Source organism: Nipponia nippon, unplaced genomic scaffold (genome assembly GCF_047370975.1).
Source record: "Nipponia nippon isolate SJK-2023a ecotype South Korea unplaced genomic scaffold, ASM4737097v1 scaffold_3, whole genome shotgun sequence".
In the NCBI taxonomy this organism is placed as follows: domain Eukaryota; kingdom Metazoa; phylum Chordata; class Aves; order Pelecaniformes; family Threskiornithidae; genus Nipponia; species Nipponia nippon.
Window position 1 is genome coordinate 51,492,914 of NW_028262347.1, and position 19,118 is coordinate 51,512,031.

General features: G+C 39.7%; 1 protein-coding gene across 1 annotated transcript; it reads left to right on the top strand.

Moving 5' to 3' along the window:
- Positions 1-1,271: 1,271 nt before the first annotated feature.
- On the top strand, positions 1,272-19,118 carry METAP2 (methionyl aminopeptidase 2). The gene is made up of 11 exons (XM_087766968.1): positions 1,272-1,572; positions 2,421-2,522; positions 5,841-5,906; positions 6,249-6,351; positions 11,481-11,642; positions 13,390-13,571; positions 13,656-13,750; positions 13,837-13,933; positions 14,416-14,519; positions 16,967-17,082; positions 18,328-19,118. The coding sequence occupies exons 1-11, from the start codon at positions 1,392-1,394 to the stop codon at positions 18,578-18,580; spliced, it is 1,461 nt and encodes a 486-aa protein (XP_087623094.1). The 5' UTR covers positions 1,272-1,391; the 3' UTR covers positions 18,581-19,118.

A 19,118-nucleotide genomic window follows, 5' to 3' on the forward strand; every position in this document is an offset into this window, starting at 1 on the left:
GTAGCAGGCCAGGAGTGAGGAGATGCCCGTGGGTGTGAGCCAGGGACAAAAAATGGAAGCGAGCAGCCGGCCTCAGTGGGGCTGAGGGGGCAGAATTTGTACCTCAGTGAGGTACGAGGCATTACCAGTTTTCCCCAGCAAAGGCCTGACTGCAGAAGCATTTTAAACAACAGCTATGCAGGATAAGGCCCATTTATAACCTTTATATGTTATAAATTATCATGATGCTACATTATACTATATACTCTAAATACATCTCAGGCAACAGTTGTTAAAATATAGCACTGAGGAAGGAAAAAAAAGTATTTTTAGCCAGCATGGTCATACTAGTAGAAAATCTGTGAAAAGTGTAAACTCAGTACAGGAATTTTAAGAATTAGGCTGATTTAATGAACCGTTAGTGGATGCTGGTAACACAGGTATTTCTCCTTGGTGTTCTAGGTAGTGTTCTAGGTACTGGTGGAAACGGGACAAGGCAGTGCCCTTTACCGTGTATTAGAATCTTCCCTTTTTTGCTCCATGGGACTTGGAACAAGTTATTTTTATTATTTTCTTTCTGTACAAGTTCTCTCTCATGTGACTTTGTTAATTTGTTCAGTGTTCTCAAGCTGTAAAACCTCAGCAATCCTAAATGCTGTAAAACCTGTCATGGCTGCTGTTCCTACTGGGAAAGGCCTGCTTTGTTTCAGCAAGATTTTCCATTTTTTATTTTCTTTCCCCACGAAGACACTTGCTGATGAAGACAGAGTACGTCTCTGCTGTTGGCCCTCAGCCTGCATTTCTGAAACCTTCCTCCGCGACGGCTACCGGCTCGTCCTCTTGTTCCACAGACCCTCTCCAAGCTGGAACCCAGCAACGTGGAAGCGGCTTGTGTGCTCCTAAATGCAGGAGACCAAAAAGGGCCCTTCAGAAAACACTAAACACACATAAAACGCCATCTGGTCACAGCTCTGCGCGTCAGTGGGGACTACAAAAAGGAAGCACGAGTTGACTGGGCATAGGACAGAGATTGACGACAACGATGGCGTCGGCACCCCACGCCGCGGGCCGGTGACCGGGGGGCAGGCTGAAGGGACAGCGGGGCTGCGGTGCTCCGAGAGCACAGCCCCGCCGGCGCCCAGGCAGGCGGCCGGGCCCACGGTGAGACGGGAGGGGAGCGGCGGGCAGCGCCATGACACCCGCCCGCCCCTCAGCGGGCGCGCACGCGCGGCGCAGGGGCGGGGCGCGGGGTTAGGCAGGCCTTCCCGCGCTCGGCCCCCTCCCCTCCCTGGCGGAGTCCTCCAGCCTTCCCGGCGTGCCCCGCGCTCACCATAGAGCGGAGGGCTGGCCCCGCCACTCGCTCTCTCTCTCTCGCTCGTCCCGTGTGTGGGAGGCGGCGCGGCCGCGGCGACATGGCGGGCGTGGGGCAGGGGGGCAGCGCTGCCGCCGAGGCGGAGAAGCACCTCAACGGCGAGCTGCCGCCGGAGCCTGAGGAGAAGGACGGCGCGGAGGGCGGCGCGGCGGGGGTCGGCGCGGAGGATGGTGCCAAGAAGAAGCGCAAGAAGAAGAAGAAGGGCAAAGCGGGCCCCGCGGGTAGGGGCCGGGCCGGGCCGCGCCGGGACCCTCCGCTGACAGGCCGGCGGGGCGGCCTGAGGGGGCCGGGACCCGGCAGATCGGGCCTCGTACGCGGCTGCGCGTGGCTGAAGGGCCCTGCCGTGCGGGGCGCGGGAGGGGTGATGGGCGCCGCCGGGGCCGCTGTCCCGGCCCGTGGCGGCTGTGTGGGCTGAGGGGGGTCCCCTCGGCGAGGAGGGGCTGGCGGGTGCCGGGAGGATGCTGCTGCCCTTCAGCACCAGGCGAGCTGGGGTGAGGGAAGTGCTCTCTGCACCGGTGCGCGCAGGAGAAGCCATCCCTTCCCTCACCCCCTCCTATGCCCTGAGGGGGGAAAGGCGTAAGGCTGCTGCTGTAAAAGTCATCCCGCGTGGTGGAGTCTCTGTACCCCTCCCAAGTTCTCTTGAGAGAGCCGGAGCAAGTCTGGGCAAATGGGGTAAAGGCACTACGGTTTGGGTTGGTTTTAGCAGGCTAGCAGTTAGTGATGATCATGCTGTGCGTTTATAATTATCTGCTTCACGCCCATATTATCTCACAAGAGCAGGCTGCTGCTATGGCAAGAAGAATTAGTTACCCTGGCAGAAAAAGAGTAATCGGAAGTGTCTGGATAACGCTACCTTTATACACAACTTTCAATAACAGTACCTGTCACTGTAGTGCCCTACAACCTTATGCATTGGGTCTGCTTTAAAAAAAAAAAAAAAAAAGGCAGCACGTGCTCTGGTATCTGTAGGATGAGTACTGCATAATATTTCTATAAAGTTCTGGGGACTATTGTTTCCTAATGTGGAGCTATCCTTTTACTGTAAGCCATTCTTTAATTTTACAAACAGGACAAGAAACAGATAAAGATACGGAAGGTGCTCTTGATGATGTAGCAAAACAATTGGATAAACAAGCACTGGAGGAGAAAGAAAAAGATGATGATGATGAAGGCAAGTGTAACTTATCTTTTCTCTTGACATTTCCAGTTTCAGCTTTTTCCTAGACTCCTATTTTAACAAACCTTTACAGATGCCATTTGGATTTGTTCTTTTGTTTTGTTTTGTTTGGGAGGGCTGAGATGCAACTATATATACTTTTTACATTTTTGGCAACAATTTAGCTGTCACACATGCATATATATAAAAAATAACAGGGATAACAGCTTTGTTAAAGCTTCTTGTTTTCAAGGATCTTATTATTGCAGGGAAATGTTTAGTTTAAGATAAGGTAATCTGTAAATCATTCTCACTTGCATTACCGTGGTCAGTATAAATTTATGTTCCAAATTATGTCTCTTATTCTTGGCTTAGAACAAAAAGTACAGAGAAAATTTTAAGGGAGCATTTTAATTAGTAGAAGGTCTTAGAGTCTTTACCAGTAACTTGAAACTTGTTCATCTGTAATCCTAATTTTTCATTAAAACTGAACTGGGGAGAGATTAATACACAAGCAAGGCATACACCTTGTGTGTTTCTTGTATTATGCAGCTGATATTCTAAGCAAGTGCCTTGGAAGTGTCTGGTATTGAAATACAGGCTGGATACATCTTTTCTGTAGGAATACCAAATGAAAAGTGCTGTCTTTCCTTTGTTTTGTTGAGTGGTTCCCAATAGAAATGGACGCTTAAGAAAATACATTTCTCAAGTTAGTAATTTAGTTTCCTTCTTGTGAATTAGCATTTAAAGTTGGCTCAGCACCCTAAAATGGTTCTTATTGTTCTGCTTAGAAATCTTCTTGGTTGACTATTGCTGGAATTCATCATTCCAGAATTTAATTTTATTGAATCAGATATAGAAGTTTAAAAAATGAAATAAGCATGCTGCAGTATATAAAATTACAAATAAACTGATCTTTGAACATTATTAATCTATATATAGCATCCAGTTTTTCGCAATTACTTTAGAAGTATATTCTGATGGATTATTTGTTTTATGGTATATTTCAGGTTACGAAGTTGAAAGATAAGTAATACAATATGTACTTTGCCATCGTTGCAACTAAAGTAAGAAGTGTTGAGGAGGGTAGTGAAAACTTTATACAAAGAAAAAAATTCTTTTAAAATTACTAGAATAGTTATAGTTCCATCTCAGGAGAAATAACATTGTTAGTCACAGATCAAGTGCTGTGCTCTTTTACGCTTTTTACAGTATAAACAATTAGTATTACAGTATTAGAAAGTATAAAAAATATGAAGTGGTGCTATCACAGAAATAATCATCTTCCTTTTTTCCACATATTAGACTTGGATGTGTTTTTAGAAAAACAATACTATTTTTGCAGAAAAATAAAAATTGCTTTAAGTTTTTTGAAGACAACTGTGTACTTGTTCTCACCACTTGCCATCTTAATTTTGTAGTTTCAGAGGTGTTGCTTAAGACATGGTGCTGCGTTAGATTAAAACCAATAAAATACCTATCTCCCCTGATTTTTCCGCCCCGGATAAGCCCATAACTGAGTGGCCTCAGAAATGAGACTGTATACCTTTTGAAATCTGGGAGAGATTAGGAAGTGCTCTTCAGCTTTCCATTGCAGTGTTAAAACATGCTGATAGATAGCATTTTTGCATGATATTAGGCTAAGTTATTAAACAGCTATATCGAAATGGCGTAAGGTTGGGCTTCAGTTTTGCAAAGATCTTAAATTGCTTTTCTAGTGAAAATTCTTTTCATTACCAGCTAAATAACCTGAAGGCAAACAGGGTATCGGTCAGACGCAGTAGTTATGTTTCTGGCAACACAGTTAGTCTGCAGCAGTCTTCAAGGACGTGAAAGCATAGACCTGGTTAGTTTGGCTTGCAGTTGGCAGATTCACGTGCAGTGATGTATGAAAAAGCCACAATAAGCAGATAACAGCAGCGACAACATTTAAGAAATGCTGTACTTTCTTTGCAGTTTAGGCCTAGCATTTAAAAAAAAAAAAATCCAAAAATCACTTGGTGAATGAACTGGAGTCACATCTAATTAATTTCTTGATGAATGGTTTGAGCACAGCTCAAGGTCAAGAGGAATGTGGCAAAGTTACCACATTTTAAAGAAATTTATATGCACTGTTAAGGATTTTTGGCTGCCTATGAAATATGGATTGGTGGAGAATCTGGTAGGCTGGACTATGTTGTAGTTACACTAGTAGTACAAGTTATACTTGCAATTTTTCACAAAAATTTAAAATGAGATACTTAATGCCAAAATGAGCTGGGGAGGGGCAGGGGTGACACATTACTGAAATTTGCCCCAGCTGCAGGGTTACAGCAGTCACTATGGCATAAAAATGCAGATGACACTGACTGTCATGAGAGGCTTGGAATCTAGTGACCGGAACAACTAGTCAGTGTTTTGGTTTGGTTTTGTTTTGTTTTTAAATAAATGATCAAATACAAGTTTATGTACAGATGCATTCAAAATGGCAGTGCTTTGACTTGATTCTAGAAGTTCTTTACGTTTTACTTTTCACTTTAGATAAAAATATATGTTCTAAATGTAGATGACTAGTACTTACGCATTTTGAAATGAGCTCGTGGTTAGGTCCAGAAGGTTTAGTTAGACAGTATCGCATTAGGTAAATACTTCATTGTGTACGAAGTAACTAAGCATTAGTCGTAGCCAAATGTGAAGTCCACGAGGTTATTGTTAACTCCTGAATATGGCTGTAACGCGGTGTGGCCAATTCTTGGTGCTTACATGCTGTGCTCTCTGAAAACCTCCCACTGGTACATCCCACACGCAGTGGCTTTGCTTGGTGCTGGTTGTGACTTTTGCTGTTATCTTCAGATTAAACTCATCCTGACCTAAGTGCTGTCATCTTTACTTGCTTGGTTTTTTTATCTTTCCAGATGCATTAAGTTCCTTTAGCTGAAGCATCAGAAGATGGGTCTGAAGCAGTAGTTCCTAGCTTTTTGTTAGCTGTTGTGTCTAACACCGTTCTCTCTCACGCCCTCCCCCAACCCCAAGCATTTTTTGGGTGAATTGATAATAGAGGAATTTGAAGTAGGACTTTCTGAAAACTGTTTCCCTGAGCTGCTTTTTCTCCTCTGTTTGGTGATATGTTTAAGTCATCAACTTTAAAAGTGTTTTCTTAGGTCTGTGTTTGGTGTAGGGACTGAAAATGCTAATGGTTTGGTGGCAGCTTCTAGCTGTCGTCTTTTACTCCATTAAATTCTGCTGTGAAAGAAGTGTTTCCAGATAGTCCAGATGGTTTTGTGTTTCATTCAAAATTGTTTGGTTCTTTAAGTTTGTTATTTTATGTTCACCTGAGCACTTTCTTTCCTGTAGATGGAGAGGGTGAAGGAGATGGAGCAACAGGGAAAAAGAAGAAGAAGAAGAAAAAGAAGAAAGGACGTAGGTATCAAGCACAAAAATAAAGATAGCCTGCATGAATATTTGGTATAAGCACGTGTAAGTGCTGTTCTTGGCAGTTGAAACGGATTTTGGGGTGGAGTTTGGGTTTGTAGGCTAAGTCTGGCTGAGTTTTCTTCTTTCTGGTATCCCTGAATGTTACCTTGAGCGTTGGCCAAATAAAATCATATGAGGGCATTGTGATACGATGTTGTCTTGGTAGAAGCCCAAATTCTAGTAAGGGGATCTTAAATAACTTGTGCTGTTTAACTTCTATGGTTGAAATAAGATACTTCGTATTTCCAGCGTACCATATGTAAAACTTTCTTAAATTATACTCAACAGCTAAGGTCCAGACAGATCCACCTTCTATTCCAATATGTGATCTATTTCCCAGCAACATATTCCCAAAGGGAGAAGAATGTGAATACCCACCAACACAAGATGGGTGAGTGTTTTAAGCTTAAAAAATAAATGCTGTCATCTGAATGTGCTGAATTGCAAAACTGTTAATGTACAACCAAATGGACAAAGTGAGTTGTAGTGTGCTCTTTTTTTTTTTTTTTTTTTTTTACTGGATCATCTGAGAACTTAGTGAGTAGAAGTCTTCAGGTCAGAAATGTTCCTCCTTCCCTACCCTTTTAATTAAGGTATAGCCTGTATGAGCAGAATTGCCATGAGGCCGGGGACCTTGAGACCCAGGGGACCAACAGGATTTCAGTAGGCAGCTTGTAATAAAGGTATGGTCTGAATTAGAACTGAGCGAAGGTTTAGAACTTAGGGAGATGAGACACTGTTATGCAGCAGTTTGGGGGGCATCTAGGTGTCAGCTTCTTGGTTTTTGTGGTGTGGACTTTTTTTTTTTTTTTGCTAGAGACATGTCAATCGCATTGTATGAGACAGTTTTTTAAAAGCCTAAGTGGTATATTCTGCACTTTGTTTCTCTTTGTCTGAATATATAGTTATTATAACCTAACTGGTTTTTATAGTTCATAGTGACGTGGGAATCATGCAGTTTTACTAAACAAGCAACAGATTCTAGTGGTTTACTGGAACAGAGATCTGCATCCTTATGTTTCATAGGGTAGTACTATTTCCTTATGCTTTGTTAGGAACTAGGATATACCAGGTTGACTGAGTTTTCTGATTTTTTTCCTATGTGAAATGTTGTGGAAGGTCGTGTTTTACTTGGGGGGGTGTGGGGTGTGGCAGGGAATTAGCTTGAATTGCGTGAAAATCTGAACGAAAAGACCAAGTATTACTGAAAAGTTCCCAGGAAATTTTGAATCAAAACTCTGAAAAAATAGTTTAAACTAAAGGGGGGGAGGGGGGAAGTAGACAAATATTTATCTTTCCAAAAGCATTGTTTAGTTTTCGATGACTTTTTTTTTTTTAGAATCAAATTACTTTGAAACATTTATTGGTTGTTTAAAGTCAATGCCTGTTTCTCATAGAGTGTAAGCAACATAGTTAAGAGTTTAGTACATCCTACAAATTGTGTTCAGATATTCACACATAATACGGTTTCATTTTTGAGATTAAAATTTCGTTTTGAGGAAGCGTTTTCTTCTTTTTAATGACTTCAATTTGATCACGAGGTGTGCTCAAATTTATTTGTAAATGACTGCCTTGTTTGTATGCACAATATTAGCATGCTAATGAAGGACTTTCACAGGGTAGACCTGACAGGCTGATGGAGGAGTCAAGTGTTTGCCTGTATATGCATATGCCACGTTCAGAAGGACATGATTTAAGCAATCCAGGAAATTAGATAATAAATCTCTTAAGCATGTTCATAGTTTGTTAACAAATGACACACTATTTTGACACCTCTGTTATGTATCCACCTATTGAAGGTTAAATGCTTTATTCTGGGTTTGCTACTATTCATTTGAAAGGAGAAAAAAAACCACAAAGCAACAAAAACAAACCACCTTTTTTTAACAGGATTTAAGTGGGGCATCTTTTCTGTACCAAGAATGTTCTGCTATGGAAGAAGAATATACTCTTCTAAGGAACCTGAAATAGTTTCTTTATATAATTTGCTTAAGCAAATTCATGCTTAGTTTTGTTCCTAATTTAAATATTTAACTCTTATGATGCTACTTTATCATTTCCTAACATAAGCAGCTACTTAAATTAGTAGCTGACATGAATGCTTGGGTAGTTCCTATTCTGAATAATAGTTTCATTTTATATATTGGTGAAGCATTTTTGTGCCACTTCTCTTATTCATGCTGAGGTCAATAGGATTTTGTCTTTTTTTTTTTAGAGTTGTGCTTCTAATCTTAACTCTTGATGTCGCATGCTTTCTAAAGTTACCTCTCTTCAAGCTAGAATTGTGTATTTTGTGCAGGAAGATGAACTAGAAGTGGATACCATTCAATTTTCAGGGGAAAAAATTGCAGAGAATCAGTTCTTATATAGACAACAGACTAACAGCTTTGATATTTTTGTATCTTGGGTATTTAATTCTGTTTGAAGACTTGCATTTTTAGTTGAAGACACCTGAATTTGAAATGATACAACAGGGAGGGTGGAAAAGCTCTAAGCAATATTTCATGATACGCTGGTTTTGTCAAAGTGGGATTAAGGAATTCTTGTCCCTGCCTGTTTGTTTCTGCCCCTGTGCTGTTATCTGGGTTAAAATAATCTGGGGGAGCTATTTTCTGGAATTCTTATCTTTGAATATGGAACTGTGTTCAGTTTTGGGCCCCTCACTACAAGAAGGACATCGAGGTGCTGGAGCGTGTCCAGAGGAGGGCAATGAGGCTGGTGAAGGGTCTAGAGCACAAGTCTTATGAGGAGCGGCTGAGGGAGCTGGGGTTGTTTAGTCTGGGGAAAAGGAGGCTGAGGGGGGAGACCTTACTGCTCTCTGCAACTACCTGAAAGGAGGCTGTAGCCAGGTCAGTCTTGGTCTCTTCTCCCCAGCAACAAGTGATAGGACAAGAGGAAATGGCCTCAAGTTGCCACAGGGGGGGTTTAGGTTGGATGTTAGGAAAAACTTCTTCACCGAAAGGGTAGTCAGGCACTGGAACAGGCTGCCCAGGGAAGTGGTTGAGTCCCCATCCCTGGAGGTTTTTAAAAGATGTGTGGATGTGGTGCTTGAGGACGTGGTTTAGTGGTGGACTTGGCAGTGCTAGGTTAAGGGTTGGACTTGATGATCTTAAAGGTCTTTTCCAACCTAAACGATTCTATGATTTGATCACTAAAACCTGGTTTGCAGCACAATCCTATAAAGATTTGTACCAGTGAAAACAGGGGCTGTGAACTGGAGTGAAAAGATGGCAACAGATGGCTCGGAGCAAGAGGTGAGCTTCTTAAGCTGATTTATGTGGTAGCCAGCACATTAGGAAACTGTCCTCGGAAAAGCTTGCTAGCTCGTGTACCTGTCGGAGGACTTGATGTTTCGTGTGAGACCTTTATCTGATCAATTGACTTTTCACATGTCCTGAAGTGCTTATGCCTAAGGAGGATTTCTTGTTGCCTCCTTTTCTGAGCTCCCAGGTGGCAGCGGTGCAGCTTTGGCAGCAAAATGCTTTGGGTCTGATACAGCGTTTTTAAATGTGGAGGCTATTTTGCCCCCCAGTTGTCTTGCATGGAGTGACTATATGCTGAAATACAGTAGGATAGAGCGAGGATGGCTTCCTGCCAGTTTGCTGGAGTTTGCACCCAAGTCTGTGACTGACGGCAGAGCAGCTGCCCAGACTCTGTCAGTGGCTCTTGCTACCAGAGGGTGTTCCCTGCTGGAATCCAGAGCAGTCTAAAAGGATCCTTGAGTCCCTCTCCCCACTGTTTTTCTGCAGTACACCTTTTCCATCTTCTTGTGCCATGACTACTGTGCTGGCAGTAGTCCAATTCCCAAGTGCAGTAAGGAGACTCGGGTGTTCCAGCCTGTTACGTGGGGTTTAGGGTTTTTTTTTTGTAGAATTTACCGGTGTTAAGGCAAATTCTAAGAGTGGTATGCGTGATGCTTGCTATTGGAGCAAGAAAACTGCTCAGAAAAGTAAGCATGGGATTTCTCCTTTGCACTGCTTTTACTTTATCTGAAAAGGAGCAGGAAGTTCAAGGGAAACAAGCAAAAGGGTCTCAAAATATTTGGATCCTCTGGTCATCCTGAGAAAAATTTTATGGAATAGCCTGTTATCCTTTGTTTTCAACTTCGCTGTAGGATTGCAGACGTCTTAACACTGTATGAATACTCAGTTCAAAATGCAGCAAAATTGCAGTGCATAGTCTCTTGGCTCACTCATACCTGTTTTTTGGCTGTGAAGGAAGCTCTTACAGTGGAGCCAAGTTAAATGTCTGAAACAGGTAAATAGGTACGCTTTTGGATTTCAAAAAGTCATCCTTTAACTCTGCATATTCAGTTGTTTGCTTAGAATCAGCTCACATAAGTAAAGGTAAAAGTTAATTTCTGAATTCAGAAACTGGCGTAGTTCAGCAACTTTGGTCCATCCTGTCCATCATCCCTTTTCTTTTATGACCCACCTACCAGGATGTGAAGCTATATGTTGTTTTTAGTAGTATTTGTCCTGCATAGCACGTACAGAGTTCTTTGAGGTATCACTAGGGGGTTTTGTGTCATTACAGGGCTCCAGCTTCGCCATTTGAAAGGGGTATCTCTACTTCGTAGTCAGAAGAGTAGTCTTTTAGTTAAGTTCTGACAGTTGCTGGAGTGCTTAAATTACTTTTTGTTTGTTTGTTTTGCTTTCTTGGAACTGTAGTCCTATGGTTTCTTGCATAATAAAAAAAAATTTATTCAAACCTGATCTATTTAGTCTTGTATTGAAAGTTATTCTTGTATTTGTTCTATGAACCTACCAAAGAGCCAAAATCAGTGGTATTCTCCTGGAACAAATGTTAATTCACCATCCAGCAAATTTAGAAAGTAACTTCCTGGCATGTGTCATAGTTACTATGCCCTCTGTTAGGTGTTATTACCTAAATATTCTCAGGATGAGCAAAAATAATACTGGAACTGCAAGCTCTTAAATTTTGAAGGAGCTTACTGTCTCTGTGTCAGTAACGGTTTCTGGGCCAAGTAGCTGCACTACAGTGCTGAGATTCTTCTCCATACAGGAAGAGCACTGTCTGAATGAGTAAGATTGTGCAAAAAATAAACTTTCTGCATGAGCAGAGCATGTTGCCCTGCTAAACTCAAGGTAGAATTGCAGGCATTGATATGAATTTTATACGCCAGTTCTGTCTTTTTGAAAAGTATTATGCATCCTGCAAGCACGCAGCTTCTCTGGGCTTTTGGGAGGGCTGCGAGGTAAGGCTTTTGAAAACGTAAAGGAAATAATATGGTTCATGGTCTAACTGAGTTAAATTTCTATGTATACGTAATTGGTTTTTTCTGCAATGTTACTGTCTTTCACAGGTGCCAGTCTGTGGTGCTGATAGATTTGTATAGGCTTCCTTTATTCTGAAAATGTTATAAATCAGGATCTTTTCTGTTGCACAGGTGAACGTAGGCCTGACTGGTTAATAAACGCTTTGCAGGCCCTGGACAGAAGTTGTAATGACTACTGTGATTATAGTAACTTTTCATGACATGCTTTATTTATTTTGAAGGCGAACTGCTACTTGGAGAATAACTAGTGAAGAAAAGAAAGCACTAGACCAAGCCAGTGAGGAAATCTGGAATGATTTTCGGGAGGCTGCAGAGGCACACAGACAAGTGAGGAAATACGTTATGAGCTGGATAAAACCGGGAATGACAATGATAGAAATCTGGTGAGGATGCAGATCTTCTCAAAGAACTCTGCTGTAGATTTTTCTTCTTTTCCAGAGGCGGAGGGATTTAGTCTTAATTTTGTGTGCTTAATTCACTGTGTCATGAGTGTTGAGGGAATTTGTGTTGGAAGTATACAACCACTATCCCCAATTATTTCCTTTTAAGTTTCCTCTTATAATGTATTCTTAGCTTATGCAGATTTACAGGGCCTGGGATCATACTGAACTTCAAACTAAGCTTCCAGTTATGTTCCCTTATTTTGAGCACATGCTTGATCTTAATGTTCTCTGCCCTGGCTCCTCTTGTACATAGAACACAAATTCTGCAAACAGTGCTGAAAGAAGCAGCAATAACAGTAGTAAACATCCCAGCTTTTGCCAGAATTGTCAATGAAATGCTATGTGTGTGAGCAATGCAGGTGCAGTCTGAGCCTGGGAGTGGATGAAGAGGCATAAAAACAGCATAGCTGTGTACTCAGTCCAGGGCAGAAAGATTTTGTCTATATTTAGTCTTCACTGACTGATGTTTCTGGAGAAACACAATGTTTCTTTGTGGTGTTCTCAGTTGATAAGAAATAACCGAGCAAATGGATTAAGATAAACATGAGTTTGATTAAGGTAAAGTTTAAAGAAATAATTAGCCTGGACTGATTCTCTTGACTCTTCCAATTATTCCTTTTTCTGTCCTTCAGTTTATCTAGAGTGAATGCCTATTGTCCAAGTACTGCACTGATCCAGGACAGTTTAGCTTCCAAAATCAGGTGCTTTCAGCCCGGTAAGACTGGGGACTGTGCTGACAAGAGTAGGATAGTAAGAAAGCTAATCAGAGCTGATCCCAAAGGTAACTGTGCGAGGATAATGGAAAGAAATAATATACTATCAGGGAAAGTGGAAGAAAGACAGCTGCCTTAATAATCACTTGTCTGGCTGAAACAAATCTGTCATATTGAATTATACAGTTTGACTGTTATAAGCAGTAATTTTCTCAAAACATGACTTTTCTTCCTAAAGTACCTCAGGCTATGGGGGCTTGCCTGTTAAAATAAGCTCTCTTCTTTTTCCAGGTTGCTCTGAGTGAATAGCTTTCTTAAATAAGATCAGAGTACGGTGCACTGATGTGAGCTGCAGTTGACATCATTCACTGCCACTATAGGAGTATGCACTGGTGGACATGTATCTGTAGCTTCCCAGTAGCTAACAGCTTGAGAGTAGACAGAAACCAAGAACAAATGCTAGTCTCGTAAGGTTTTATTTTATCACAGTTATTGCTTAAATTTAAAAGATTATATTATCCTTCTTTAATTAGAAATCATTTTAATAAATGAGGACTATACTATTGCCTTTTTTCTTTTAAATCCCAGTAATTGAAAAAATTGAAAAAATGCATTTAATTTGCCTAAACTTTAGTTGTGTAACTGCTGCTCAGGAAGAGTGGGTTAAATGTATCTTGGAAAGGATGGATACTTTACGTTTATAGAGTAAAAACACTAGTGAAGTACTCAATTTTGCTCAAGAAAGGCTAGAAGAAACAACACCAAGAACTGAAGATTATGTTGTACTTATGTTTTCCAGTCTAGGGTTTCCTTCTAGTTAGCATACAAGTAGTTTAAGATTTCAAATTAACACATTTGCTTGAGTATTTTTCTGAGGTTTTGTTCTTGCGTTGATTTATTTGAAGTCATCATAAGAAATATTAATGACAACTGTTATGTTCTTTTTTTTCTTCTCCCTCCCCTCTGCCTTTTAGTGAAAAACTAGAAGACTGCTCACGTAAACTGATAAAGGAAAATGGTTTAAATGCAGGTCTTGCATTTCCTACTGGGTGCTCTCTGAATAATTGTGCCGCCCACTACACTCCCAATGCTGGAGATCCAACAGTCCTGCAGTACAATGATATTTGCAAAATAGATTTTGGGACACATATTAGTGGTCAGTTTTCATTTATGAATTAAAACTTTGCGAACATTCTTCAGTGCAAAGACTATGAAGCTAATTAACTTCTGCTGATTTCAGGTCGTATTATTGACTGTGCTTTTACAGTCACATTCAATCCAAAATATGACAGACTATTAGAAGCTGTAAAGGATGCCACAAATACTGGAATAAAGGTATGATCATTATGTAAGTAATTTACAAAGACTTTTAAAGTAAACTTTGCAATTATTTTCCATTTATATTTGCACTTTATTTTCAGTGTGCTGGAATAGATGTACGTCTCTGTGATGTGGGGGAGGCCATACAAGAAGTTATGGAGTCTTATGAGGTTGAAATTGATGGCAAAACATATCAAGGCAAGTTCTTTTCTTTATGTAAGGATAGTTGCTCTTAGATTTTATATATTTGTACAAAAATTGATTTACTAGAAGTATTGTATGAGTGACTTGCATAAATACATGTTTCTGGCTGGCTTGCCATTCCTCTGGGGGATTGTTCTTGGCTTGTCCTTCCAAGTATCGTATATTTGACAGACGAGATGAAGGCTAAACAACTGTTTCAAAACGTACAAATTATTTGATACCTGCTGTTTGGCTTCATTAATAAACTTTTTTTACTCTTGGAGCTCCTCGTCTTTAATAATGAAGTTTTGATGTAGCATACAAAACTAACTTGTGTCTTGGCTGGAATTCGTACAAGATATGTGGATAGTTTTGTGTTCAGTTCCTCCGCACTGTGAGTCACTATTGTACTTCCAGTGTGGGCTAACAAACCAAATTGCTTTAAAGGGTTTAACAAGTGAGGAAATTGCCTGTAATATTAATGTTTTCTTCAAAAGTGAAACCAATTCGCAATTTGAACGGACACTCGATTGGGCCGTATAGGATACATGCAGGAAAAACGGTGCCCATTGTGAAAGGAGGAGAAGCCACAAGAATGGAGGTAAATGGAGTTCTTAAATCTTTCCGTTACGTTTCCCCAGCTGTCGCTGCAAGAATATTTCCTCTGCAGTCCTTATGTGTAGTTATTTGTGATCCTGGTGGATAATAGCAGCAGAGGAAAAACTTTGCTGTACTTTGTAGCGTTCCTGTAAAGGAGTGGTCACTCTTGTCTCATCTCAGTGGCTTCTCCATTTAGCCCTGGAGTGTTCTGGTATGTAACACTTTTTGAAATTGAAGGCTTGGTACCCTGCTATTTAAAAAACAAACAAACAAACAAAACCCAAAAAACCTTGAAATCTGAATGGCCTTAGTGATGCCTAGAGAAACTCTTGCATATTTATTTCTCAATGCGTATGTGTTACTTAAATGCAGTGTTGGAATGTTGCACTTAGGAGCAGGGAAAAGGACAAGAATTCAGATTTTGGGGTGAACGTGGGGGACCAGAGTTTTCCTGAAAGGTGTTTGGATTTGCAGTCACTCACACTTTCCTTGTTTGTTCACTCTGTAATTAAAAAGACGAAATAACAGTCTTCTGTTGCTCAGGTAATTCTTGGGAAATATTTCTGTAGCGTTACAGCTTTGGATGACTTTTTGCAAGTACAGTTAGGTACGATATCTTTCTTGAAAGCTTCCAGTGCAGTTTTTCTTTGCAGATACAAAATAATTAAGCGTATTTCTAGTTAATGGGAGAGGCTAGATGAAAGATGTTTGAATAGCGTTTTGGAGCAGGGGAAGAGAAATTGCTGTACATGATGTGGCAAACTATACTAATCGGAAAGGCAATATTAAAATATGTAACCTGAGATTTAGCCATCATTTTGATGTAAGCTTGTGTTCTAACAAGATAAGAAGGCATATTTAAAAGATTGGTAATGAGATAAGAAGCTTTTAATTTCAGTCTTAGCCTGATCACTGATCAGCAATGATCACTAGTAAGCGTATCAGAGTAAATAAGGCTTGTAAGAGCTTAATAGGGGCAGGTGTGGTCTGGACAGGATTGTTTTTTGAGGTAGGCTCGCTCTGATCACCCAAAACTTGTATCATAATTGTTGATCACCTTGTTAATGATGTGAGCAAAAAGACAAAGTTTTAACCATCACCTTACCTATAGGAGTGTGCAAATACATTAAAGAGTATTGGAAAAGGAAGGTAAAAAAAGCTCCTGTGCCCTTCTTGTTTTAGCTTAGTGAATGGTTAGGTCTTGTGTATCATCCATCATCAGTATATTACTAGTATAAAACTTAAGTGTTCTTTAAGCAAATCTTACTTAAAGATTTCAGAACTTTGAGATTGTTTTAATTTAATATCCAGACGCTGGGGAGAAGACATTTTTTTAATTTCTTCAGCCTCTGTAGGTTACTTAGGACACAATCCTACCTCGTTAAAGACAATGAGTTTTGCCAATGAAGAATGTGGAGCATAGCCAAGCTCTTACTGTACTGTGCTAATTATAGTATCAAACTGCGATCCAATGAGTTTTTTGTGACGGAGAGAAATATAGCCTCTGATCCTTATTCTGAAAAAGTGGGCGTAAAGTGAGTTTTTTTGTGGCATTGTGTGGGGGTTTTGTGGTTTTGTGGTTTTTTTAAATGAAATCAGTTAAATATTTGGGCATCTTTAAGAATTTGTCTTGAATTGGAAGCCTGTGTTACTGCTTTTCATATGGCTTCTTATTTTTGGATTGTGACTTTAAAAGTAGCTTAATAAACTGAAAAACCCAGCTCCTGCTGTCCATTGATGTTTGATGCCCTACCTTGTTAAATCCCTCTCACAGTCCTACCGTTAAGGATATGTGAATGCACTTGGCAGAAATGAGTTTATATAATGGCATTTCAGTATGTTCTTGGCTAGAATTTTGATAATGCCCTTGCAGATATATATCACCTTCATTTCTTGAAGAAATTCATCTTGTGGAGTGGAAATGAGCAGGTTAAGGGTTTATACTAGCAGCTGTTACCAGAAAATTCTTGCAGAAATTGGGCAGAAAGTTCTTCAGTGCAGTAAGTCTTTGTAATCAACGTCTATTTGCTATGTCTAAACTATACATTTCCTAGGATTTCTATCTGAATAGCAAAGGAGAATTACTTCCAGTTAGCAAATGTTTTGCAGCAGAATGTAGTTTCTTAGCTATGTTAGATGTATGCTTTGACAATGTTTTAACTGCAGTGACTTTGAGAAATTGTGACTAGAAACGTGCTGATATTTATGGCTTGAAACAAATAAAATGGTACTAACATAAATAGCTGATGATTTGGAGATGTCTAACTTCACCGCGTGAAATCTCCGTATTGAATTTTTCCCAGCATTGATTTGGTGATTGAATCTATTCACATATAATTACTTGTATTCTGAAGTTGTTATACTGAGATTATTGTATCAGAATGGCCCAATGTCACTTATTTTCATATTGCAACATGTTCCCTTTTTTTTTTTTTTTTTTTCTCTCAGGAAGGTGAAGTATATGCTATAGAAACCTTCGGTAGCACAGGAAAAGGTGTTGTTCATGACGATATGGAGTGTTCTCATTATATGAAGAACTTTGATGTTGGGCATGTGCCAATAAGGTTGGATTTTGTTGTTACTGTTTTTAGTTGGTATATTGTGCTAGAGCTACCACCCTCTTAGGGTTCAAATTTGGTACAATGCAGGTTCTTCACTAATTAATAAAGCTGTCAGAGGACTCAAAGGGTGGTGTTAGCAATGTTCTTGTTACGAAATATGCTCTGATTGTAAATCTGGAACAACATGGAATTATTCCAAAGAATCTGGAAATGGAGAAGAGACATTAATATGTCTTCAGAAACCTAGATTGGTTTTTAACAATCTTCCTAGCATTAGTAATTTTTAAATTATTAGTAATATGTGTTTGCATATTTGTCTATATATTAAATGTATAGATTTTTTTTTTAAATAGACATCTGTATTATGGTTGTGTGCCACAAACTTTGTCTTAGTGCGGTTTCCGGAATATATCAAGCTATTCATGTCATCTGTTTTGTTTGTATGCATATTTTGTGGGTTTAAAGTTCTTGTTCCAGCGTATTGCTATAAAATGGAATAGATTATTAATTTTCAGTTTTCACTGGGATTGCATTTTGGCATTTCTAGGAGTGAAACATATTTTCTGAAGTGCAGGCTATTATGGTTAGAAACATAGTAGGCTGACGTGCTTTTCCAGATAGTTCTATTTTGTCTCCACAGAACAATCTAGTAATATGAAAAAGGCGAGGGGATGGAGAACTAGCCTAAGGGTTGGAAAGGAACTGCTTATGTTTGGAAATAAGTTTATTTCTTAGCAGATGTATAAATCTCTATGCTTATATACTGTAAGAAGAATGAATAAAAAGCTTACCAAGTATTTGACTTCAGAAGTAAAACTTCAGAGTTTTAAGCCAATAAGCTTGCGTCTAAATTAATTCAGATTATTAACCACTTCAGATCAGGAAGAATTCTGTTTTTCTTTATAAAATGAATCGTCCTTTTATTATTTAAGAGAATGATTCCTGTCACTGTGTTCAGTTTTGCTTGCATAGGTAGATGCAGATATGTTCACAATCGAACTTCCCCTATCTGAAATGGATGGCCAGTGTGTTGGGCAGCATTCAGATTTGTTTTGAAGGATACCTTTTTGCAGGAGGAAAATGCACTTCCTTTTGTGAACAGAACACCCGACTGTAGAAAGAGATCCCAAGATGTCTTAAAATCCCTTGAAATCTCACCTTTTTCTTACTTGCTGTGTTTTATTTCTGTAGTGAATGCTTGCTGGTGATGCCTCTTTCTTCTCAAACATGTTGTTCTTTTTTCTGCAGGCTTCCAAGAGCAAAACACTTGCTAAACGTTATCAATGAAAACTTTGGTACTCTTGCCTTCTGTCGCAGATGGCTAGATCGCCTGGGAGAGAGTAAATACCTAATGGCATTGAAGAACCTGTGCGACTTGGGTATAGTGGATCCATATCCTCCCTTATGCGACATTAAAGGCTCATACACGGCACAGTTTGAGCATACTATACTGTTGCGCCCAACGTGCAAGGAGGTTGTCAGCAGAGGAGATGACTACTAAACTCAAAGCCGCCTCAGCACCTTTATACTCTAGGCTTTGTTGGAACATACTATACCAGAATTAATTTGCAACATATTGTCTGTTTTAACAGTGGACTGATGTAATACTTTCCATATTTGGAAAGGAAGGAATTTAATCAAAGGCAAGTCTCCTAATGTAACTAACCAAGAAAAAAGCTTTCAGGCCTTTAGAAATATTTCAAAAGTTACTTATTTTTTCTGTTCAGGGAAATACGTGCTATAAAGCTCAATTTTTAGTTTGGAATGAGTTATACATTTTGTTTTGAACATTTATGATAAAAGATGCTTTTCAAATATTTATATTACCATATTCCTACTTGAATGCTTTGAATGACTACACCTGATTTCTGCACCCAAGTCCTCTATGATATTGCCTTTTAAACTTCCTGGAATCCATTTTGTAAAAAATAAAGACAAATTTTCAGATCTAAAAATATATATACTTTTTAGAAGTCTGGTTATGATTCTGGTCAGGAGTCTGCTGGGAAACCGCTCTATTAAATATTTTACAAACTTGA

Coding starts and splice junctions, on each gene's coding strand:
- METAP2 (XM_087766968.1), top strand. CDS start 1,392: ATGGCGGGCGTGGGGCAGGGGGGCAGCGCTGCCGCCGAGGCGGAGAAG. Junction 6,352..11,480: donor TACCCACCAACACAAGATGG/GTGAGTGTTTTA, acceptor TTTATTTTGAAG/GCGAACTGCTACTTGGAGAA. Junction 13,572..13,655: donor TTTTGGGACACATATTAGTG/GTCAGTTTTCAT, acceptor TGCTGATTTCAG/GTCGTATTATTGACTGTGCT.